Here is a 26,132-nt window from a genome sequence, read left to right as displayed (position 1 = left end):
TTCCCGTGGATGCCGAACTTCGCCAGCAATGGACCAAGTTCGTTTTTGGGGACCCTCCTAGTTCTGTCGCAACGTCTCATACTCGGGTTTGTACTGCACATTTTTCCACCGAAGACGTTGTCAATCAAGGTCTTTTTGATGCTGGGGTGGCATCCTGGATGGTGCTAAACAAAGGAGTTGTACCTACTATTCGGGACCCGACAGAAGTAGTAAGTAGATATGTCGTAATTAGCCAGCTAACTAGCTAACTGTTGCTACGTTCACTGTGTGTGTGTGTGTGTGGGGGGGAACCATTGTTTGGGGGGTGGGGTGAGGTATGTTATCATCAATGCTGGGTTAAGTACTTCTATTCTATTCACATAATATGCTTACTTCATATATCTACTCCATTCACATATATGCTTACCACTTGTATCTATTGCTATGTCCGCCCACTACAATCACATGAGCTGTCTAACGCCTGTCCCGTCTCCCTGTCCCCCTATGACTTGCTGTCCTGGAGTGCTGACCGGAGTGTCGGACATCCCGTGATGAAGGCCGGGAGGTTGCGACCCCCTCTGCGTGCCCCCCTGTCTCCGGAGGTCTCGTAGTGGTGACCGGAGTGCCGGACGTCCCGCGATGATGTCGGGGAGTTCGCGACCCTCTCTGCGCCGCCCCCTATCTCCCTGTCTCCGGCTGTCCCTGAGCAATGACCGGAGTGTTGAATGTCCCGTGACTAAGACGGGGAGGACGTGACCCTCTTTGCGCCGCCCCTGTGCCTCAAATAGATCCGCTATCAGCTCTATCTTTAATCTTTCAAAATGTTCAGTTGCTATCGCTATTAGCTTTATCTTTAATCTTTCAAAATGTTCAGTTGCTATTGCATGCACTCATCTGTGTTTCACTACACACATGAGTGCATGCTTACCAACTGTCCGTCTGCAACACTACTATCACCAACATCTAAGAAGGGAGATCCCCCCTTGAATGGCCCTTCTAAGGTTTCTCTCCTCCACACTGCCTGTGGAGCTTTTTTCCCTATTGTTAGGTTTTAGTGAGTTTTTCCTTACCTTCGCATGGGGTATGTCTGGGAGTGCTTGCATTCTTTAATTTTTTATTTATTTTGTTGCATTCATCTAAAAATGTTTGGACCTTATGGTGTTCTTGTTCTGTTCTTGACTTATTGTTATGTTTTCTTCTTGACTTGTTTAAAGAAGACCTGTACGGCCCATGGGGACATTAACGTGTGTTGTCGGGCCTTATAAATAAATTTGATTTGATTTGATTTCAATACAATCTAACGTTACTGTGTGTGTTCGACGGTGGGGTATATAATTAATTTTTTGATGCTGGGGTAGCATCCTGGATGGTGCTAAACAAAGGAGTTGTACCTACTATTTGGGACGCGACAGAAGTACAAGTAGATATGTCGTAATTAGTGAGCTAACTAACTACGTTCACTGTTCACGTGTGTGTGTGTGGGGAACCATTGTTTGGGGGGTGAGTACAATCTAACGTTAGTGTGTGTGTTCGACGGTGGGTGAGTTTATTTATATTTGTGGCTTGGATTATATAATGTAATTGTTTTACTAACGTTACTCGCTTTTTTCGGCAAGCCATTATACTAACGTTACATACATACAAGATAAACTTACCAATCGGAAACTATTTGCAGCCTCGCTGTTGCAACTCGACTTCTTCTTCTGAATCATAGTGTGGGTCGCTCTCTGGATCCCAAACATAATGTACAGCCATGTTGTATTAGTTAGTAAAATCGGTATATGTTTTGTGTCGAAATAAAAACCTGAAACCTGAAACCTTCACCTGGAAGGAAGGACGGGGAGATGGGCGGAGCTATTTGGTGGGTGGCTGTCACTCAAAGCATTCTGCTAGTATGGGTGGAGCCAAGCCAATAACAGCTTGAAATCCTAAGACAGAAAAATGCTGGTTTTGAGTACTTGATTAGAAATATAAAACAATGATTATTTTTGGAATAAACCTTACAGATGTGTTACATAGACTCACAGGAATTGTGTAAAGTTGCCCAAATAGTGCTAGGAATAGCAATACATAGCCCCTTTAATCGATACCTATCCCAGTTGATTGAGATGAGGTCATTGATAAATTGATCCACATTCATTTTCTTATGTTGCCTGATTTGAATCACTTTGGGTGGTGCTTTAGGCAGTCTAATTTTCTAAATACAGTACACAAATATGTTACAAATTGTGAGTTCCACTGGAAGGGGAAATTGGACCTTGGTATTTTTTCAGCTATTGAGTTAAGGGGCATGGCCACGCTTTTTTGTGCATTAACCTTGTAGCCTGAGATTACATTACACTACTGACAGTAGTTCCGTAAGGGCAGGCATGGATCGGACATCCCTAATTTTTTATGTTTAAATATCAACATTATCTGTCCACCCTCAGTACATTTACTATCAATATAATATACTCGTCTGACTTCATCTGATCTTTTCAAACGCACACACAGACAGAAGGGAGAATGCCTGCCTCCACGGGACGCGTCTATTCTTTTACCAACGGATTTCCAGTTCCGCGTTCGCGTTCTGCGATCTGATTGGCCACTGACGTTTCTGGTGCGATCTGATTGGCCACTGACTTGTAGGTCATGTGACATGTGCGCCCAATCGCGTGACGCGCCCATTTCCGCCTCGAACAGCCGCAAACTACCTAACGCTTAGTTTATCACTGGTTAAGCTTAGGCGACTCTTTCGAAGTTGGTTAAGGTTAGAGTTTGGAATCAGCAGCTGGACCCTATATGTGACGGCAACGACGGCTCAATACCGCCGCCTGGTGGATGGTCGGGCGAGTTACACTCGTCTACAGGATATGGCTGATGTGCGTCGATTAAAGTCATCCGGCCGTCACATATCGTTGCAAGACTCCCGACAGACACAATGTACATAATGGATCGCTTTCTAAACTTAATAATCTATATGATTTCGGCGTTTATTGCGACATACAAACCGGAAATGGACCTAGGCGATCGGCATCGTATACTTGGGATCTTTCACCGCCAGTCTCTTTGACCCACGGTAAGAGGAATATAACGTTATTTTCAACCCAATTGTGAGTTTCCTTGTGAGCAAACCGATCTGATCAATATATCACCCAACCTACATAAAGCATTTACTGATGATCGGGGAATTATAAACGACCCCCCCCCCCCTTTCCTCCACGCATGATGAAGCATAACGTATACCGATCATATACAGTTGAATTTTTTAATATAGCGTGTATGGGGGGGGGGGGGGGGGTGGGGGAAACGGCAATCGATAATATATATGCGTTTAGGCCTATAACTCACGTTCTAGGAATTACTGCAGAAAACGGTAAAAACATACTTATATTCTAGAAGGTATTTTTGTATGAATGTATGAATGAAGAAATATAACGTTCCCACATCCTGAACGATAGATAATCGATGTTGAATGGGCCATAGTAATGTCAATATAGCAATAAAATTAAAAAAGTTATAGCCCTGCAAAGAAGGTGAGCCACTCCATAGACTTATAGCGCTGGCAGACTGGGTACAATGGCTGGCAAGGAATGTGTTAATGGAAAGATTAGTTTTCCGCTTGAAATTAAAGTGCAGTATTTGAAATACAATGAAAGGAATATGGCTGAATTTCTTATCAAAAGGAAACGTGTCACTGTGTTATTTAAAATAAAATAAAAACTAATTAGAAGGCCATCAATATCAAATGGAGAATGGCGCTGCACCGAACGGCTGCCTTTCTGATCGCTCCGTCGAGACTGTGCTTTCTTTTGTTAATTTTTATAGTGGCGCTGCACCGAACGGCTGCCTTTCTGATCGCTCCGTCGAGACTGTGCTTTCTTTTGTTAATTTTTATAGTATTAAGAGTTTTATTTGCACCAACTGTTGGTGCATTATATGTGTATGACCGTCAGTCAATCATTGACATTGGATTAAGGAAAACTTACCGATTGGATTGCTCTCTGGATCGGATTGCTGAACAGCAGCAGTGGCCCGCCGAGATCCTTTGTTGTGGTCGTGGCCAAGGCCAGGAGAAGGCGCGACGGCGAGGAAGAAGAGCTGGGGTCCGAAACAGACTGAGGTCCAAACAACACAGAACCACATTGCCCAGCATATTGTTGGTCAATGTGCAATCGATAGGAAATAAACTGGACGACATCAGAGCACGGATCCAATTCCAGAGGGACATTCGGGACTGTAATGTCCTCTGTTTCACAGAAACTTGGCTGTCTCCAGATGTCCCGAATCATGCAATAGAACCGGCAGACCACTTCTTCGTTCTCCGCAAGGACCGGACGGCAGAGTCACTAAAGACGAAAGGAGGCGGCATTGCCTTCATGATAAACAAGGAGTGGTGCGATATAGGCAACGCAAAGGAATTGTCTAACCACTGCTCCCCAGACCTGGGCCCTCATTCATCAATGTGTACGTAGAACATGTTCTATTTCCACACGTAAGCACGGAATGTAGAACTAGTGTACGCACAGGGAAGTCGGGATTCATCACACGTGCGTACGCAGGCTCTACGCACACCTGTCATGATGAATCCCACCTTGGCTCTGCGCCGCGGCTCGTGCACGCTTTCACGTATTTGCATACCAGAAACGCCCCGATTAACCATATACGGTAATGGAATACACCCATGAAATGTGGAAAAATGGACTAAGCCGAGGGAAGCGTGTCATGAGACAGGCTGACAGACGTGTACACTTACGGTGATGTCGGATATGATATCTATTAACCATTGCTGCCTGGGCAGCGCAAACACTAATAAATACCGCGCTGGAATATGACTGCCTTTTCCCGTGTTGTTTGATTAATACCCAGGGATTAAAGTTCTCCTCAATTTTATTCCAAATCGCGATGGATCTCCCGTCAATTTTCTACCTGCTGCATATGATTTCTAGAGGCATACTACAATCTATTTCGATGTCAGTATTGGGTAGCAATGAATCTCACTGCATGTATGATGTAGCCTGCCTTTCAATACATGAATTCCATCATGTTTGTGTGCGGGACTCACAAGGCTGTTGTCACAATGGGTGGTACCGGTACAGACAGTAATAATAACAGTCCACACAATATCACGATCCATGCCATAGCCTATGTTCTATTAGGACATGATCTGTGACGACAAATGTTCTGATATCATACTCTGACAGCATGCCTATGATCAACAAAAACGCGAACTTGAATCCCATCATATACATAGTCTGTCCACTATCTGGTGTCATTGCAATGCATTTTCTATTCTTTCTTATACAGTAAAAAGGGGGAAGAACACTATATTCATATGACTTGTATTCTGCTTACAGCTTCGAAATTCCACTTGTTTCGTTTAACGTAAAGCCTTTTAAATATAATCAAAACGTTCCCGTGTTTCTGCGGTCTGCGCAAAATAATAACGAGTTGAGCTTTATGATTTATGATGAATTGAAAATGGGGGACCCTGATGTAAACAATACGAAAGTCTTTCTCTGGTCTGCATCCCCAATTAACAATTGTATGTACTGAGCTGTACTGTACTGTACCCATTCTGCAATCTGTTAATAAACTTTTCAATCAATCAAGCTACGCGGAGCGCAGTCAGTCAGTAGCCTACACCCCGTATATTCCGATAACGCTATATAAACCATGCTGCATTCATTCTGAGAGAAAGATCTATTATTCCAAATGCTATTTATAGGGTTTTGACCATAATTACACTACTGTTGCTATTTTACAATGAACTATAATGAACTACGGTTCGTACAGAACATGCCAGTGTTATTATGCACAGAAGCTCATTTCCTTGTTGTAATAATATATTCTACCACTGGGCGCCAGGTACGCCTGGTCTGACCTGTGCGTAGACGTAAGCACGGAGTCAAGTTCAAATCGAAATTGATGAATCCCACTCTTTGCTTAGAAATGATCGTACGCACAGGGTAAGCACAGATCTGTGCGTAGAACACGTTGATGAATGAGGGCCCTGGAGGCTGGAGTTTATCACGATCAAATGTCGACCCTTCTTTCTTCCGAGGGAGTTAACGTCCATCATCCTCATCGGAGTGTACTGTACATTCCACAACAAGCAAATACGGGGACCGCACTTTCAAAGTTACACAACGAGGTAAATAAACTCCAGATAGCTAGCGTTGACGCTGCCATTTTGGTTCTGGGCGATTTCAACAGCGCACGTCTTAAAAAGGTGTTGCCGAATTTCTATCAGCATGTGACCTGTCCCACCAGAGGCGAGAACATATTAGACCATGTATACTCGCAATTTAAGAATGGGTACAAGTCACAGGCTCTTAGCCCATTCGGTAAGTCCGATCACGCCGGCATTTTTCTTTTGCCAAAGTATAAACAAAGTCTCAAGCGAACGCCTGTAGTATCGCGCTTGAATGCACAGACTGGAGGGTATTCCGTGATAACACAGCCAATATTAACGAATACACTGAAACGGTGCTTGACTTTGTCTGTACTCTGGTAGAAGAAACAATCCCCTCTACCACAATTAGAATCTACCCAAATCAAAAGCCCTGGGTAGATAAATCCGTCCGTGAGGCTCTGAAAGTGCGCACATCAGCCTACAACACCGGGCTGGTGACAGGCAACATGGAAGAACACAAGACGGCAAGACACAACGTCAGGAGAGCAGTAATAGGGGCAAAACGGCGTTACAGGGATAAAGTTGAACTTCAGTTTGAACAGGCTGACTCTAGAGGTATGTGGCAGGGCCTCAGAACAATGACAGATTACAAAGGCACCTCCCTCAAACTGAACAGTGACATCTCCTTAGCAAATGATCTCAATTCCTTCTATGCGAGGTTTGAGGCTGTGAATTACAACACCAGCCTACAAACCACGGCAATGGGGGGGGGGGGGGGGGGGGGTGGAGACTCAGTGTTCAGGGTAACAGAGCATGAGGTGAGACGGATCTTTAAAAAAGTGAATATCAGGAAGGCAGCAGGACCGGACGGCATCCCCGGCCGCGTCCTAAAAGTCTGTGCCGACCAACTGGCCCCGGTATTCACTGACATCTTTAACCTGTCCTTGGAACAGGCTGTCATCCCCACCTGTCTGAAGAAGTCCACCATCATCCCTGTACCCAAAAAATCGACGCCCGCTTGCCTCAACGACTACCGCCCTGTAGCCCTCACCTCCATAGCCATGAAGTGCTTTGAGAAGCTAGTGAAGGGCTACATCTGTTCCTCCCTCCCCATCAACCTGGACCCCCTGCAATTTGCATATCGCCCCAACAGGTCCACGGAGGACGCCATAGCCCATGTGCTGCACACAGCAGCATCACACCTGGACAAGAGGCAGGGGAACTATGTGAGAATGCTGTTCATCGACTACAGCTCAGCATTCAATACCATAGTCCCCTCCAAACTCATAGCCAAGCTCAGGGACCTGGGCTTGAACTATGACCTCTGCCAGTGGGTCTTGGACTTCCTGACGGGCAGACCCCAGGTGGTAAGAGCAGGCAACTTTACCTCCTCATCCATCACGCTCAACATAGGGGCCCCCCAGGGCTGTGTTCTGAGCCCCCTCCTCTACTCCCTGTACACACATGACTGCGTGGCACAGCGGAACAACAACACAATCATCAAATTTGCTGATGACACAGTAGTGGTGGGCCTGATCTCTGCCAACGACGAGAGGGCCTACCTGGAAGAGGTAGATAATCTGTCACAGTGGTGTCAGGAGAACTGCCTCTCCCTGAACGTCAGCAAAACAAAAGAGATGATTGTGGACTTCAGGAGGTCGGGGGTCAAGGACTACAGCCCCCTCAGCATCGACGGGGCACCGGTTGAGAGAGTGAACAGTTTCAAGTACCTCGGAGCCCACATATCCGAGGACTTGACATGGACCACACACATTGACAGTGTTGTGAAGAAGGCACGACAACGCCTCTACTTCCTCAGGCGCCTAAGGAAGTTCCAAGTCAGTCAGAAGAGAATCATCAAGGACTCCAGCCACCCGAACAACTGCCTCTTTGAACTGCTGCGGTCAGGCAAGCGATAGCGAAGTCTTAAGGCGAGCACAGAAAGACTCAGAAGAAGCTTCTATCCCCAGGCCATCAGGCTGCTCAACGAACAATAAACACTATGCAACAACCATCAATTGCACATAGCACACACACCCACACACTCACTTAAACAAACAACACACTGCAGCACCCACTCTCCACACTTTAGATCACACAAACACACTTTATATTTATTGATAAAGGATTTGCACTACAACTCATACACCTACTGTAAATTGTACCTAAATTGTACCTCATCCCATTTCTGCTTTGCACTATATAGTATTGTATATTAGTATATTACATGCTATACTATGCTATTTTATTTCATACTTATCTTGTCTTGCACAGTCTCTGGAGCGTAACAGTAAGAAGCATTTTGTATAAAAGTATTCTGTACTTCTGTATGACAACTATTAAAGAAACTTGAAACTTGAACTTGAACTGCAGCATAAATCAAACTAACACACACACTGTAGGCCTACTGTTTCAAAACAACACTACTCTGTTCATTCTATTTTTAAAATACGTACATTGTCTGTCTACATTTATTTAGACTAACATTATTTAAATATTGAGTGCAAGTTGTGCAACACAGTAATTGTGAAACGGTGGTGGATTAACGTAATTCACACACGGAACTGTCTATGGGTTGGGCGTCCGCACGGACCATTTTGCGTGTGGTACCTTCGTTCTCGACTCTACCTACAGTGGAAGTTGAGTGGAGTCGAATCGAGTTGATACCATGCAGTGGGAAAGCGGCAATAGTCCCGGTTGGAGTTAGTAAACACAATGTTAGCCTTCTTGGATGTTGAATAAACGTCATTGTCTTTCGACACCCTGCCTCAGACTCCCATTTTATCCTCTGCTAGCTACGGTAACATTTCATTGATGTCTGATAATGATTTCACTGGCTGTATTGGAGCTAGCGGGCTACCAACGTGCGTTGTACTTGTAGCGTCACAAACCGTGCTAATGTTATGGCAAGTTGTAGGCCTATGTAATGTCAATGCCAAAGGTTTTAATGTCGTAATGAAGATTGATTTATAATGCGCTTGCCATTTCCACACACTTTCGACGAACTGACAGCACCGGCTGCTGCAGCCGGCGCTTCACCTCTCTGTGCCAAATGAAGACTTTTCTTTTTTTTGCATCCCCTGAACCGAACAATACTCACACGCGCCGAACCGTGGAGGTCGTGCCGAACGGTGTACGGTTCAAATGCACACCGTTCCACCCCTAATTACTATACTATTATATATCTATATATATCTAAATATCTAAACCTCAATCTATCTAGTGTGTGTACATGGCATCAAATCAAAGTGTGTGTCGCTGTAGACCTGCCTGTATTGATCACACTAACTACCCCCATTCAGCCCTAATTGTTCCCTGCTGTACATATTTATAGGGTACTTCAGTCTCAGTTAGGGCTGGGTGATATATTTTAATAATCGATTAAAGAAAATATCGGAAATATTTTTTTTTTTTTTTTTTTTACCTGCAACAGGGCAGTTTTAAAACCAGAGACAGTGGACAGACTTGTCTTTCTTGCCTGCAACTTAAAGTAATGGCTTTGCTTGTCCAAATTACAATACCGACCAAATTGAGATTTATTTACACAGTAGGCTAGCAGAGCTAGTCACGAGTCACGGTGCACATGTGCGGTGGTTTGTCCACCAAAAAAGCGCCAAAAGATAAAAAAGAAACTAGTAGAGCCAGAACTGTTCAGCTCCCCTGGAGCCACAGCCAGCAGAAAAGCCTGTTTACTTTCGCTTTCAAACCAGCTGCAGCCTGAGAACTGGAGTGTGAGGGGATGTAACACTAAAGATGGCAGCAACGACAAAGAATTGCTGCAAAATAAACATACATCTGTTGTTTAAAAAAAGTACTTTTATTTATTTTTTTTATACTTATAACAATATCGATAATATCGAATGTCGAGTGATATGATATTTTTTTTTTTTTTATCCACTTTTTCTCCCATTTTCTATATTTTCTCCCATCCCAATTTCGTATCGTCCAATTCAACCCTCCCCTGTCACGAACGCCGTTTCTTGCCTCCCACAAGCCGGCTGCAATGTGGACTAAGTCATACATAGCACAAGTCCCCTCCGGTACTTGAGGTAACAGCAGTCGCATCTTTTCACCTGCGCAGCTCGATCTCTCAGTGGCGAGGAGTAACGCGTGGGAGGCTCACGCTGCCCCCGACACTTCCTGATTCTACTGCACAGGCGCACCAACCAACCTGTAGGAGTCGCTGTCCACAACGCCCGATCCCCACCCATCAGTTTCCCACCCCCTAATACGGCCAATGTGTATTAGTATGGACGGCCAGCTAAACTGAAAGCAATGTGGAGCGCTGGGCTCGAACAGGCAAGCCCAGCGTCTCCGTCATTCGTGGCGAGCGCCTTGCCCACTACGCCACGTAGCCGCCCTGAGTGATATGATATTGTTATCGATATCGTTATCACAATATCATTTTTGGCCATATCGCCCAGCCCTAGTCTCAGTTATATTTGCCTTACAATAAATATAGTTACAATATGGAATACCAACAATACTTCATTCTGTGTGTGTGTGTGTGTGTGTGTGTCCCAGTCATTGGAATAACAAAGGAACAACAGACTATAAACTGGGCCTTTGTTCCAGGTGTGAATTGGTCTAGTGACATTGACATTGACATCACATTCTGGGAAGGAGTGTAGTTCTCAATTCATTTTGCTGAATTCACTGAATTCTTTTCAGACCCTCCTGCTGCGAGTTGGTAAGGAGTGTACCAGAATGTTTCATAGGACATTGATTAAAAACTATCGACTCGATGATGGCTTATTTTGAAGGTATGAACCTGTAGTTTCTATATTATGTAAAAAAAAAAAAAAAAATTGTGAAATTTCTTAGGGAGGCGGAGCTCAATAGCTCAGACTCTGGTAGGTTAAGGCTTCAGACATGAGATACCAAGTTTTAGCCGGACCCCGTAACTCCAGTACAACACGGCCCAGCAGCTCCCCCATTGACATCTATTACGCTTCGCTTCCCATACATGACGACACTATAAGCCCTTTCAGACATGCACTATCCAAACAAAAACATTTACCCTCCCAGCACCCTACCCCTACATCTGCAAAATGAACAATTGCACCCATGTCCGAACACAAGCAGATCATTGTTCACAGTATTCACACAGTAAGCGAGCAAACATATTGATTAATAGACTAACCATGTTCCATACTAGGGGTGGGAATCACCAGAGGTCTCACGATATGATACTATCATGATACTTAAGTCACGATAAGATAGTATTGCGATTCAAAATATATTGCGATATGCTGAGTATTGCGATATTAATATTGCGATGTTGCGATTTATTACCTTTTTTCAACTGCAAAGTAAAACTTTGTCAACATGTTTTATCTAATAAAATAATGTTTTCAGTCTGTTCATCTCACTGCAATCTTTTTTATTGCAGAAAATGGGATTTTCTCAAGCAGACAGATTGTCAACACTGTAATCTGTGTTGCATGTACCTGACAAACTGAACTGTTTGTATTACAGTCATATTCCAACTTAACTGAATGCACACGTGTGTGTGTGTGTGTGTGTGTGTGTGTGTGTGTGTGTGGACTACTGTACTATTACAGGTATTGAAATGAATAATGCAACTTCCTTATACAAAAAGGAAATACAAAGAAATATATTATAATAAAATAGATACTTGGCGTCCTTGTATCGATACAGTATCGCCACGCAAAGTATCGTGATACTATACTGTATAGATATTTTCCCCCACCACTATTCCATACACAACAATGCTGCGTACAGCTGGCCTTTTCCTACTGCCTGTATGAAACAATTATTAAGTGGTCATAATTTGTTAAATATCAGCTTTTGCTCAATAATGCTTTGGACGGGAAATTTAAAAAAGATATATCAATTCAGGATGATATGCTGAGGTAGCCCCATTTGCAAGATGTCAAGTTACATGGCAGTTATATAAATATTTTAAATTAAGATCTTCCGTTAACACGCAGAGGAGGTCCTCGCTCTACCTAGGTGCCATGCCTCACCTAAAAACAAGCGCAGTATTTCCATGTATGCGAGAATCGCATGCTGTGTGCTACATGTCCAAAAAGGCAACGCCGGGCAATGCCCACACCCGATTCTCAGCGCGTTGTCCCGAGTTCATGTCCGAAAGGCTCGTCCGTCCTTGAATTTCTCAAACGAAAAGGGAAACGTGTATAATAGAGAAAGGGAAACGTGTCTTCATTTAGCTGTCCAGTAATGACGAGGTTCCACATGTTGAGGTGACAACAACCCATGAGTCACTGTGACCTTTTAGAAAGGGGACGTGAACCTGGTGACTCAGTCACCCACGCCGGTGCAGGCCGAGCGGGCAAAGCACAAGTGACAGCGGTGACTCTGCCTCCGTGCGACGCATCCAGCTGATTCTGTGTCACAGCGCTGTGGCTGGACTGAAGCATGGCCGTCTCCTGCTCTGTGTGCTCAACACAAGAACGCCCCGGGGGCGGCAGGAAGAAAAGAGGTCTCCTCTCTTCTTGGAGAAATCCTAGTGCACATTGTGAAGAGCACAAAGCCAGGAGAGAGGGAAGCTCGCAATCAACCCCCCTTTCACAAAAACAAGTTCCTTTCACAGACAACGTTATCCCTGGCTGATAACTATTGCCCTGATCCTCTTTAACACAATGGGGACGAACAACGTATATATCTGTGTTTCGATTCCAACCGTTGTGAACAGAAGCACGGATAAATCCGTGGCAAGTTGTTATTGCTTTTATTCCATATTAATAACCTATTCAAGGTCGCCAAGCGGCACTGCAGATTTACCCTACTCTATGAATTCGAGAAGGTGCAATACCGGCCAGATCCTCTTAGGGGCGCTATCGCGATAATGCAGTGTGCCCTGTGGCTGAACGGATCAGTCTTATTTTTTTTCTTTCAATGGAGATTTCAGTTAGCAGGATTCTAGATGTGCAGCATGTAGCTTGGATTACGTTTTGCATCGCAGATTTCACCATGCAATAAGGGGATTTATCATCAGCCAATGGACATATCGATCTACCAGATGGCGATCGATAACGGGGAAATGCTCGGGGGGATCCCAATAAGATCTTTTAATTTTTTTTAAACTTTTTATTTTTTAGCGTTTATCGCTTTTCTGGTCAAGCATGACCGACAGAAACAGGTTGAAATGGGATGTAGAGCAGGGGAAGACATTCTGAGAAATGACGGCGGGTCCGGGAATCGAACTCGTGTCCCCCAGATCCGTGACGAGCACGGTTTTCCCCGACGCAGAAATAGCGCCGAGATATGCGGTGAGCTACGGGAGCTCCCCTGGTAAGATCTTTTTCACGTAAAGTACATCCCAATTGGGCCTTGTTTTGATAGCCATCCAGAAACAACGTCCCCCGCCCCCCCCCCCCCCCCCCTTTCATGCATACATGCGTGAGGATCGTGCCGATCATATGCAGTTTGAGTTTTAACTGGAGCGTATCTATAACCGAAATGCCATTGGATTTAACGTTATTAGCAAATTAGCCCATTATCTCGGCTTCCAGGAAATATACTAGACCAAATCCGGTATAATGCTTATATTCACGGCGCTATAAAATGAGAACGTATTGATGAATATTTTTTTTCTTTCGCCATTTTGAAGGGACGGTTTATGGTCTCAATTCACAATGAGAATGGACAGATAGCAATACTATAAAGTATAGATTTAGCTCTACAAACAGCCCCACGTCTGTTTACATTTCACGGTCCTCTTGAGATTAATTAGACTGATCCCAGTGGCCGCGAAAGTGTTAAGAGACTGTGGTTAAAAAGAGGAGAACCTGCTTTTCAAAGCTGAATTGTGAATTTCTAGACAAAAGTGTGAATGTTTGTCCCGGACCCTGTTAAAATGACATTTCGTCAAGTCAAAGAGCTTGGAAACATTACTTACACAACGCCATAGATTCACTCGAGACAGCCGTGTCAGACACATGAGCTCCGCCCATACTCGCAATGCACTGTATGACAGTCACCCAGTCTGCACATAGAGAGATAGAGAGTGAGACTAATTAATTTCGCCGCGGGGGGCATAATCCCACGGGACAATGCATTGGTAACTTGTTTCAAATGACAATATATACCCCTGTGAATATTATTGCACGGATCGGAATACGAATATATTTTGCAACAGGTTGACGTGACGCGAGTGCTGATACAGAGAGCGAGAATGAGCGAGAGAGAGAGATAGAGATACAGATAGAGAGAGGGAGAGAGAGATAGAGAGGGAGAGAGAGATAGAGAGGGAGAGAGAGATAGAGAGGGAGAGAGAGAGGAGAGCGCGTGCATGTGCACCAGCGTTTCCGTTAGCCGGTAATTACCGGTATTTGACCGGCAAAATCTGTTGAAGTCCGACATATTTAATCTCTCCGGTCATAATGTCCGGTGAAAATAATTCCCTCTAAACACAATTATTATTATTTGAATTGTATTAAAATAGACTAAAATTAAATAGCCTATGCGATGAACGAAACAATTACATTTGTTTCATCGTTGCTTCATCAAGCAGCCGGTCTAATAATGACACCGCTGTGTCAGCGCGAGCTTGCTGCTCCTAGATTTGTGAGAAGCATCCATCTGCAGCCCCACAGCCCGTGCTGACTCAGTTGTGCCCATTCTGCGGTCTGTTAATAAAGTTTTCAATCAGACAGATGTATGGAAAGGCTTTTATTATAACATCCGTTGCAGTAAAATCATTATGCCTCCAGTCGTTTAGTCCTTCTGCGGAGCTAAAAGCTAAACGTCGGCCGCGGCGAGCTACCGCTGCCTTTGTTATTGTCATTGAGCTCTCCAATGGCGGAAGTAAAAAATGAATACGCGCTTGCCGATTGGTGCTAAGAACAGCAGGGCGGGTGCAAGCGATGTGACGTAATTGGCAGACGTGACTGTCAATCAAAATGATTCTGTTTGCCGACTGAATGAATGAGAACGTTATTAACAGATTGCAGCATGGGTACAATGTACAGCTCAATACAACAACAGTCAACAGCGGACTGGAGGATGCAGACCAGAGAAAGACTTTCGTCTTGTTTACATCAGGGTCCCCCATTTTCAATTCATCATATTTCATATCTAAATCATATAATATCTCATTGCTAAATATATGCAATATATAATCTAATAATCCAATAATCTAAATCTAATATATAATATAAAAATGCTAAATGCATGGGTATTTTATTTTGTCTTTAATGTTAGCTTGCAAACTCAAATACTGTCTTGGTAAGCCTCATAATGAATTTTGGGGAAAAAAAGAAAAACATCGTGATGCGTATCGTGTATCGCCGAAAGGTCAGAAAATATCGTGATATCATATTTAGGCCATATCGCCCAGCCCTAGTTGGGAGGTGGAGTCATCACGCAAACCCACGATAATGTTGCCGTCTCTCTCTGCCAAATTTCTCAGTTCTTCGCTTGATATAATTAATACAAATGTCCAATATAACGGAATTCGTTAGCTCATAAAAATGTGATTATAAGAGACTGCTGTTTAATGTCGGGCAGACTGCCCACCGACACCTCAAGTCGGCAGCAGCACGAAGTCTCGAGGGACTTATTTTATTTGGAATATATTAATGACTGTATACGCAAAAGTAGCCTAGTTTTAAGTTAAAATATTATAAATGCCTTGATGATGTCATTCTTTATATAGGCCTATCAATTGTTTTTAAGATCAATAAACTCTGACCGGAATTTATCCCATTTGTCCGGTAGATTGAAATCTACCGGACACTCAGACCTGCAAAAAACAATTCTAACGGAAACCCTGATGTGCACGGCTGCACGCTTCAAGTCGCGATGCAGGGGGACTCTGGGAGAGATGGAGAGATCGCTCCGTATGAGCCTCTCTCTCTCCATCTGTCTCTCTCTCTCTTTTTCTCACTTTTGGGGAAGTGCAAGTATCTGTCTGTCTAAAAACCGCTTTCGCATTATTTCCACTGCTCCGTTGTTGAGCGAATTGTTGATTGTAGGCGGTGGCTACAACCAGGGGCTGAGATATGCAGATCAGTGCCTAATTCCCGTCAGTGAACCAGTCAAATCAGAATGGCTTGGTTCAGTGGGGGAGGACCTTGTCTCATCTGAACTGGAAGAATGCTCAAAAAATATAATTTGCGACATACTAGATAGTGTTGATACAACCCCACATTGCTAGAAAACAATGCTAAACAATAAAGTGCTGATCTCTTGACAGGTAGGCTAATACTTTTAATTTTCAGCTCAAGCCTGGGTGTAGGAGTGATCTTGCACAACCGCAGTGGCGGGAGGCCTGCTACAGTATATAAATATGGGCTTAGTTTCATATCCCATCTCCCACACCAGTCGTGACTCATGACTGTCTTCTCCATCGTCAGTTCAATCACACAGGCTAAGGGGATATAGGGCACGCCACTGCCGCCCACATCATAGGTAAAAGAGATCAGCACTCCAATGCAAATTAAATGTTTATGCAAAGATACTTGCAGCAAGTTCACCAATAGACCCATCTCAAAACCCTGCCCTCTTTTCTTTGATCCTCCAATCACAACTGTTGCTTCCCTCGGACAAACTTTGTCAGAGTGATTGGGGGGGGATCAAGAAAAGAAGATCAAGTAAAGAAAAAAAAGGGCAGGATTTGAGGTCAATTGGGCTGCTTAGAGCGCCACTGTAACCAGTACAGTAGCCAGTGAGAGAATATCAAACACTAAAGATTTTGGATGATAAATACTTCGAAGCTTCGTTCGATGGCACAAGCTTCGAACATTAAAAAAAATAAAAAATAAATAAAAAAATTTAAACTTCGATTTTTGTGTGTGTGTGTGTATGTGTGTGTGTGTGTGTGTGCGCGCGCATGGGGCCATTGGGTGGGGCCGGGGGACAAATACACTGGAGGAAAGTAACCCAGCTCAGCACTGCCCAAATTATATCATCACTATTGCCTGTTTGAAGGATATCATCCTCAAACACATATACACCTACATGCCTTGTAGAATTCCACACATAAGAAAGAAAGATACTGGGATGAATAAACAAAATAGGAAATAAAATGTAGAAATGCATGCAATACATAAATAAATATGAATCTCCATATATGAAATAGAACATTTAGATAAGGTGCTACTGAGATGTTTTGGTGAGTTCTTTGTTTTTTTGTGGAAGTAGCCCTTCTTAAAAACGCATGAACATTCACTGATAATTGGTCTGTAGTGGAGTCTACAAGGTCTACATTGCCGGACCATGTAGAATCCGGACCTTGTAGACTATCTATCTAGGTCGTCCTCCATCGGTGCTTCCAGTCATCCCGATCCTCCATGCATCTGGCTAGCTCGCCGGTGCATTCTGTTCCCGCATCTCTCCTGAGTACGTCCACGTAGGTTAATGTGAGACGTCCTCGTGATCGATGCCCGTGTGTTGGTTCCCACAGCACAAGTTTGCTGGTTGGCAGCTCATGGTGTCTCTGGCAGTGACCTGCCAGCCTCATTCTCCTCATTCTAGACTGACATAATTCTGTGCATAGTTTAGTCTACACAGGCCATATTTCAAATAATCAAAATCTTACTTCATTCATCTTAAACATTCTTGATTTGGGGGATTGGTAGTTCCCATGAAATCTGAAGTTGTTCAAACGACAACAGCGATCCACCTTGAATTAAATCACACAGCCGAGTGAAACCTTGTTGGCTGCGTCACAGTCACGAAAGGGGCTACTTAATTAATTAATCCAATCCACTTTATTTATAGAGCCCATTTAAAAACAACAAAGTTTACCAAAGTGCTGTACAAGTCCCACAACATAAGATAAAAAAAAATGTAAAAAAAAGTTAAAAAAAAACCTTTTTTTTTTTAAATCACTTTTTTTTCTTTTTTTCTCTCGAAACTTCGAATTAAAATCGAAGCTCGGCCCCGAAGCTTCGATTGCCAAAAAAAGCTTCGAAGGTCAGCCCTACGAGCCAGTGATGTGGGGAGAATTGAGAGAACACACATTGACTAAAATGTCAGTGGGCATGATTGAAGTCAAAGAGTAGGCCATTCCGTCTTTGGCTCAGAGTCCCCTATCCTCTTTATTTAAATCAAATTTTGGGTGATGCGGTTTCAATTCCATCACTGGCAGGTCACAGGTGCACGGCAGAGTTGGCGGGCTGGACGGGTTCCAGCTCAGTACTTAGAACACAGACACAGCAGGTGCGGGTGGCAATGGCCGACAAAACACGGTGACAACAGGACAGTGAAAACAAACAGGAACTGAACTCTGCTGTTCCGAGAGTGCAACTTTTAGCAGAGCCTCGTCATAAAGCGCTGCTAGAGGAGTCCGTGTCAGAAGCCCTTGTGGCCTGGCTGGTACTAGGAGGTACTTTGCATTTCACAAGGAAATAAGCAAAACATGCAACCTTTGGAGACGGCACAACTCTTTGCCCAGTACACTGAGCGGCTGGTCGAGATGAGAGAGAGCGAGCGAGCTGCTGCAACTACAACCGCTCTACAAAACTGGGCAATTAGTCCAGCCTGAAACACAATTAGAATTCACATTCTTCAGAGATGAACTCACTCCGTCATGTATGCTTCGACTCTTGGACTATGGGGGAATGCATTCAGGCTATATCACATGGAACCATGCAGGGGCAGAAAGCCTAGAGGCGATATAGTAGGCTGCTCCTCCCTATGCAAATTAATCAATTTCATTCACTGTGTTGTTTACTCTTAATCTTGTGGTGTTCTAAGCAAACAAAAGATGTCCTCCTGAACCTCCTTACCACCAAATCAACACGGGCCTATTTGAAGAATAAGATTTAGCCTACTTTTCAAGGCCAGGTAATGTTTGGGGTTATCACTTGGCGCACACATAAATAGGTGGTGTGACACAACCATACAATCATGGTAGCTTTGAACCTTACTTTACAACATCCTCAACCAGCTCTGAGTAACACCAAGCGTAAATAAAAGCTTACTTTTAAATACCATCGGTGTTGAATGAGTAATTTCCTGAATAATGATGAGCACATTTCTGGTAAACACTTATTTCTTATTTTTTTTACAGATTTGTCGACAAATCCTATGACTATTAGTCGGTCGGCTAAGGCTGTGATCACATTGGACTCTTTTTTTTAACGTGCCTGCACCTTTTTTCTATGGTTTTCAATTATTTTGTTGCGACAGTCTCCTCCAAACTATGCACCTCACATTTTTGAAGCAACGCTTTTTCCAGGCACTAAAGTTGAAATAGTTTAAACTTTAGCCGTGGAGTGCACTGACGTCAATATCACCTTCCTGTTGACTGACCAATCAAATCAACCGAGGGGAGGGATTACAAATCTGAGGTATCTGAAGAAAAATCTACAGCAAAACAAACCAATCGATAATGGAGGAGAAGCTAATATAGTTAGTTTCCGACAAACCCTGTTTGTACGACCAGGTCTTACCACGACCAAGATATGAACAGCAACGCCTGGAGGGCTCTGAGTAGTAATGTAAAGTATGAATGAATGAATGTATGTAAGGTAGCAACGGTAATCAGTGGTATAGCTTGTTGCTTTCGATTCTCTATATGTACACCACCAGCAGTGCACTAGAAAAAGGCGTCCAATGTGATCACAGCCTAAGAATCTTTTTTTTTGTCTAGGACAGCTCTACGTTATAGAATAACAGCAGTACAAATGGATTGCATAACACATATGAAACGGGGACAAAACCATCCGTCCATATTTTTTACTGTGTAGTTTGGCTTCCCTCTCTGTCAGTTTGGTCTTAGGAGACTAAAGTGGGCCATATACTGACAATTAAATATAAGGAAATCAGACCATGGCACTGGCTACAAACTGTTTGTCATACTTGCACATTTCACAATTGTCTGTAAACAAAGGATGTAAACAGAGATGGCAGTCCAACAGAAGAGGAAAAAGAACTTGTTGACCTCAATAGGCAACAAAACAATCATGTGATATTTTAGACAGACTAATTCTAGATGATCACGCATTGGGAGCAGGTAGGCAGATAATTCAAGCTAACAAGCCAGCACACAGTATGCAGTATTTTACTGAATGATAAGCGTATCTTTGGTAAGTGCATGACAAATAAATCACCTAGTCCAGCTTATTTGACGAGTAACTTCTTTACGGTCCTACTGCATAGCATTTCCTACATACCGAGGACTACATAATATGTGTGCATCCAGGCCTACCTCTCTCTGCTTGGTCTCTGGGCACTCCGTGTGCAGAGTGAGTGTGGCCCCCTCTATGTTGCGAGGCATGGGGGTGGATCCAGGGTTGATAATGAAATGGATCTGGTCTGGCGAGATGGTGTGGTGCACATAACCCTGGTTGCACATGCCATGGGGATCGGCCATGAAGGTCAGGGAGCCCTCTTCCTCATCTCCGTCCCCCTCCCCTTCGGTCAGGAAGGTGACCCCGTCATCATCCCCTCCAAAGTGGACATCCTCCTCCCCCTCCTCGTCCAGTCGGATGGGGTCCTGCTCGATGAGCACCATGGTGCGGTCGTACACACGGCCGGAGGATGAGGAAGGCTCTGCGATCAGGTCGTCATCGTCGTCATCATCATCATCTTTGTCATAGACAATCTTGTCCTCATCTTCCTCCTCGTCCTGCTCCAGGGGGTCCTCCTCAAAGTACATGGGCGCCTCTGTGTGAGGGCCATTTTCGCTCATGGTCCTGGCCGCCTCTCTCGCCCTGGGCGCAGAGGACGGCACACTCACACAGTAACTACCTGCAATGACAGAGGTTAACAATGTTACAGAAAGATACAAACATGTTGCAAGTTACAGTATGTAGTCATGAAGAATGCTTCAGTCAAGTGAAACTAACAGTACATCTTAAAAAGGCATTACAAGGCCTGTGCCTGGTTGCACATTAATCGGTAGAAACGCGAAGCAAAATGGGATCTCATGTGTAACATCAAAAACACAAGAATGCTGTACCAAGACTAACCAGATACCGGACAGTGCACAGCAATTTTAAAAAACGTCAAACATAGCATAACGTTAAATGACTCGGGCCAATCATCTGTTTATAACCATCATCTCAGAGGGGCTTGACCGTTGCATAAGAAGAACGACTAAAAACTGCATTCCTCTCATCAGTGCTCACTCACGCAAAGAAACTTTTGTCACGTCTATCAACAACAAAAATAAAGTTCAATATGTTATGTCAGCACAAAACTGATATATATATAATAAATAAGGAATATAAATAGACTGCGTTAGTGGCAACTTGGGGCCGAGATAGATACCCACTAGTACAAGATCTGGAACTTTCTTATTTCAATGACAGAACAGAGGAAGTCACGGGACCCCCAGTAGTAACTATTAGCTAGCTGGTCAACTTGTTCTAGACGAGGTGAACATACTGGCTAACATTAACTTAGCTTGCTAACTAACGTTAATCGTATAAAAATACCAACGTTATCATGCAATTCGAACAATGTCGAATGCTTTTCGGTGCTTGCGACATTAACTACTCTGAAACAGAGTGGCCTGTCAAACAACAACCGACGCAACAATAACGTTACTGACGTTAGCTAGCTAAATGTTAGCAGGTGGCTACTTAATTGCTAACCTAATATTAAAGCCGCGTTGCCCGCTGCCAAACATTATTAAAATAACATTGCATTAACAACACTACCATGTCATGCGATATTAGCTAACGCTACGGCTGCAACGTTGTTAGATAGCTCATCGTTCTTCTTCTGCACACACAACTAGCTCCCCACACTGTAGCCACGGCAACATGAGCTAACGTTAGCTAACTTAACTAGCAGCAGCGCTGCTGATGTATATAAACACTACGCTGCTACCTCACAGTAAACCCGACACAACTTGGGTAGCTGGCTAGCTTCCATGTTAGCTCACGTTAACGTTAGCTGGCTATAGATCTAGCGCTAGCAGTTTGCTGTCGACGATGGAGATGATGATCTAACGTTAGCGAAGAAGCAGAAGTTTCATTTGGCTATTCTTAAAGTGTGGAGGAGCACTAAAGCCAACTAACCCAATTCAAACCAGGGGACATGTCAATATTTACCTGTGCAGAGAAAAACGATGCCTTCGCTTTGGGCTTGTGGTTGCTTAGCAGTTAGTTCCCATCCCTAAAGAGGGTCATGGTAATCACCATCCCCTCCCTAACGATACCATGCAGCGTCACTCAGCCGGGGACTGCCACTCATCATGATGCCACTACTACTGGTGGTGACTTGTGGGAAAATATAATTTCAACCCGTTTTGTGTTTAAGCCATATTATTATTACATTACATTATTACATTACATTCTACGTCAAATGTATATACTCCCTTTTCCTGACTCCTTCTGTATCACAAACAGTACTGTATTTGCAAATCTGGTATGTCATAAATGTATAGATGTAGCAGTACTGACTATCTGTATGTCATGTATGTCATATATGTCCTGATGAATTGAAAATGGGGGACCCTGATGTAAACAAGACGAAAGTCTTTCTCTGGTCTGCATCCCCTTAACAATTGTGTGTATTGAGCTGTACTGTATTGTACCCATTCTGCAATCTGTTAATAAAGTTTTCAATCAATCAATCAATCAAACATAATTAAACCAAACCAACGGCTTAAACATAGCCATGTCTAAAAACCAGATGTGATCTCTGCATCCTTTCAAGGCCACCTAAAACAGTGAAGGAATTTATTCATAGTATAAACAGAGACACTACATAAATACAAATTTCATTTATCAAAGTTCTAAACAATCCACTTCCTTTGCTTGCTATTGGATACACACACGAAATGATTGAGGCGACACCACCTCCATTTTCAACAAATTTATATATAAAAAAGGACAATCAGGTGTTGGGACCTGAAACAGCGAAATACAAATAGTTTCTTTTAAATAAATGGCAATATACATACATTAAAAATGGTCAGTTATCTACAGCTTCTCTGTCATATACAATAAAAAGCTGTACAACAACAGCTCACAATTTAACATTGCTGTAAAACAAACAGAAATCAAAGAAGACTTATCAATCATACGGTCTATACAAAGAGCCATCTAGGAATATATGAAATCATTACAATTTATTTCAAATACTGAGCTGTACATAATTCTAGGTGAGTGTTCACTATTCAGCATGTAGGAAAATTAGGCGAGGTCCTGGACCAGGAAATGCTGAAAGAACTCTTGGAGTTTCCTCTTCTCTGCAAGGTCCTGCTTCGCGGGCGACCTCAGGAGCAAGGCAGCAAAAATGGTGGCTGTGTAAAGAGTTTAAAGACAATTAAAAAACACATCCATAAAAGATAAAATATTTCATTTATTTCATTTTACAAATTGTATTAATTTGTTTTACTTTGAATCAATATGGCTTGGCTCTTTCAGATCTAATGAGACAATGCAAGGGGGGGGGGGGGGAAACTCAAGTTTACCCTTCTTATGAAGGGGCATTGGACTCAAGATGGTTGTTAAGGCTCAGGGTTGCCCAAAAGAACGGAGCAGCGTTCCGCGAGAAAGTAGAACTGGAGTCAACCTTTGCCGGACGCAACACCTCCCCGCACTGTGGTGGCCAATCAAGCACAGATAAGATAAGATATTCCATTATCGATCCCCTTGGGGAAATTCGGGTCACAGCGGAAGACGAGGGACCGCGGGCAGGGGGTTAAAGAAGCTCACAGTATGACGTCACACAAATGGCCCGTCCACAGCAAACGCACCACCGTGCGGCGAGGTGCCGCACTGTCTGATTAGATCTGAATGAGCCCTGAGACGGTACACTGATCAGAGACAATAATATTCGGGCATTCTGGCTGATTATGAAGAGTGAGCCTCACATCCATGAGCAATGAACCCAGAGGCAATTAAGAGTAATGGAGAGGAATTAAACGCAATCAACAAAGGATTTAATACAAACTGATTCGGAGAGCATTAAGTCATGGTACTGTCATTGAATTATCATTTATTCCCCCTTTTATTAGTTTATCCTCACTGACACAGAAAACAGTGGCAGAGAATAACTAGGGTTGGGTACCAAACTCTGTACTTTTAAGAGTACTGACCGAATTACATCGGTACTACAGAGTACTGATTCACACTAGATCAATCGGTACCAAGTTTTGGTACCCTTACATGTTTAGTATAATATAAGAGGGAGCCTTTTCCACAAATATATATAATTACAGTCACATCTCTTGGGTCTTTGGAAAGATCAGACGAGGTCAGATGAGTTTGAAATATATATGATATATAAGATCATGCAATTACTTGTGTGTGCTGTGTTACAACAATAGATAATAAAATGTTCTAAATAAATAAGTATTTTTTATTTTATTTTACAACTGAAATTAAAAAAAATTAAAAGGAAAAGAGGTACTGATGGGTACCGATACAGAATTCCAGGAACTGGTACTGGTATCGGTTCAAATGTGAACAGTACCCAATCCTAAGAATAACCCATCCAACCGTCAGAAGCGAGCCGTGCCAACCTCACTCCAAAAAATCGTCTTACCCAAAATGTTGACATCCAGTCGATTGTTTGCAGAATTTTTCAACAGCTCACAGAGAAAAGCAGCTAGATAGTTGAACACATTTGTATGGCACTGAGGTAGCGTGGAAATAACCTAAAGAAGAAAATAAAAAATACAAAATAAAATACAAATGAATAATCTATAAAGTATAAATATAATATTGCAAAGTATAAATATAAAATGTATATAAAAGGACTGTAACAGAAATCAATTCTGATTTAGTGAATTGACGAGGGCTTCTGACTGACCTTCTTACACTGACTGGCATCAGAGCAGCACTCTAGGCAGTGCTGGTAGAAGGAGTAGGGCACCACTGGTTCTGGGAGGGCGTCTAGGAAGAGGAGCAACGCCTCTGCAACAGAGTGGTTACTGCCAGCTAGGGGGCAACATGAGTCAAGGGAACCATCCTTACAGAGAACATCACCCTATTTTCAAAAAGGTTAAATACGCCAGCTAAAAAGGTGAGCACCAAATGGGGCCCTAACAGAGCGAGGAGTTAATCGACATTTAACCCTTTCACTACCAAATGGTTAACCCTTTCACTGCGACAATACAGCAGGTTAACCCTTTCACTGCCACACAACAAAGTGTTAACCCTTTCACAACCTCACTACAGAAGGATAACCCTTACTGTAGTGTGGTAGTGAACGGGTTAACCTTCTGTAGTGTGGTTAAGAAAGGGAAACATTTTATTACAGTGGTTGAAAATGACCATTCAAGGTCATAATAATAATAATTATTATTATAATTATAATAATAATAATAATAATAATAATAATAATCTTGATTTGTATAGCACCTTTCATACAGAAACTGCAGCTCAAAGTGCTTCACAGCAGAAAAGGCATAAAATGAGCACATAAAATGCAGACATATAAAATCACATTTACATTAGGATCTAACATCCCAACAGGCCACCTTGTTTATGGTTTGATTCAGTTTTAAATAGACAATAATAAAAAGAGTAAGATAAAATAGACAGAGTAAAATAGTGCAGTGCAATAAAATTGTAGAATAGAATAGATAAAAATTTTTTTTTTACAGTGCAATAAAATAGTTCTGGATTACAGTTCAAAGTCGTATTTACCTTCTCTGTTTGGTATCCACAGTTTAAAACTTGACAGTCTTCCCTCCTGTTTTATACCCACTTTGACCCTTTGAACCTCCCACCCAGGGCGCAGAGCAGTAAATTTATTTTTAAAAAGGATACGGAGAGATTCTGGCACGCCCGTGTCGAGGCAATCTCTTATCTCCTGAAATTCACTCCGGAGCCCAGGTTGCTGAAAGAGGTCCTCCTGCCAAAAAGAAGAAGAAGACGGGACCCTGAGCATTTCTCAGTGTGTCACATGTGAAGGAGGAAGCACTCCTGCTAACAGGCCATTCAGTTGTCCTCCTGGACTGTCACTGAGCGCCTGCGGACTGAGGTGAAATGCAGAATTTTAGTTGTCAGAATTCTGTGTGCAATAGAATGTGTTTATATTTCACCCCCCCCCCCCCCTTTCTCTTATTAGAGCATTTCTGGTATATTGGTTCTCTGAGTGCTAACTGGACCGTGCTATCAGAACTCCCATTCGTTTTATT

The 26,132-nt window shown here is 43.1% G+C and overlaps 2 protein-coding genes across 2 annotated transcripts in view; both read right to left on the bottom strand.

Annotated features, from left to right (window-relative positions):
* mtf1 (metal-regulatory transcription factor 1) overlaps positions 1 to 22,181 on the bottom strand; it is a 126,483-nt gene extending 104,302 nt beyond the window's left edge. Inside the window, exons 1-2 of the mRNA XM_084336651.1 lie at positions 22,090 to 22,181; positions 20,238 to 20,779 (exon numbers count right to left, since the gene is read on the bottom strand). Of these exons, the coding sequence (XP_084192777.1) occupies positions 20,238 to 20,720 (483 nt within the window). The 5' untranslated portion in view covers positions 20,721 to 20,779; positions 22,090 to 22,181. The remainder of the gene's footprint in view (positions 1 to 20,237; positions 20,780 to 22,089) is intronic.
* A 661-nt stretch (positions 22,182 to 22,842) lies between these two features.
* The window catches only part of inpp5b (inositol polyphosphate-5-phosphatase B), a 59,742-nt gene continuing 56,452 nt past the window's right edge, over positions 22,843 to 26,132 (bottom strand). The window contains exons 12-15 of the mRNA XM_084335857.1: positions 25,762 to 25,846; positions 24,800 to 24,927; positions 24,533 to 24,644; positions 22,843 to 23,285 (exon numbers count right to left, since the gene is read on the bottom strand). Of these exons, the coding sequence (XP_084191983.1) occupies positions 23,176 to 23,285; positions 24,533 to 24,644; positions 24,800 to 24,927; positions 25,762 to 25,846 (435 nt within the window). The 3' untranslated portion in view covers positions 22,843 to 23,175. The remainder of the gene's footprint in view (positions 23,286 to 24,532; positions 24,645 to 24,799; positions 24,928 to 25,761; positions 25,847 to 26,132) is intronic.

The sequence above is a fragment of the Notolepis coatsorum genome, assembly GCF_963971535.1.
Source record: "Notolepis coatsorum genome assembly, chromosome: 19".
Taxonomy (NCBI): Eukaryota; Metazoa; Chordata; class Actinopteri; order Aulopiformes; family Paralepididae; genus Notolepis; species Notolepis coatsorum.
The sequence above is the reverse complement of the archived record's forward strand: the minus strand, read 5'-3'. Positions and strand labels throughout refer to the sequence as shown.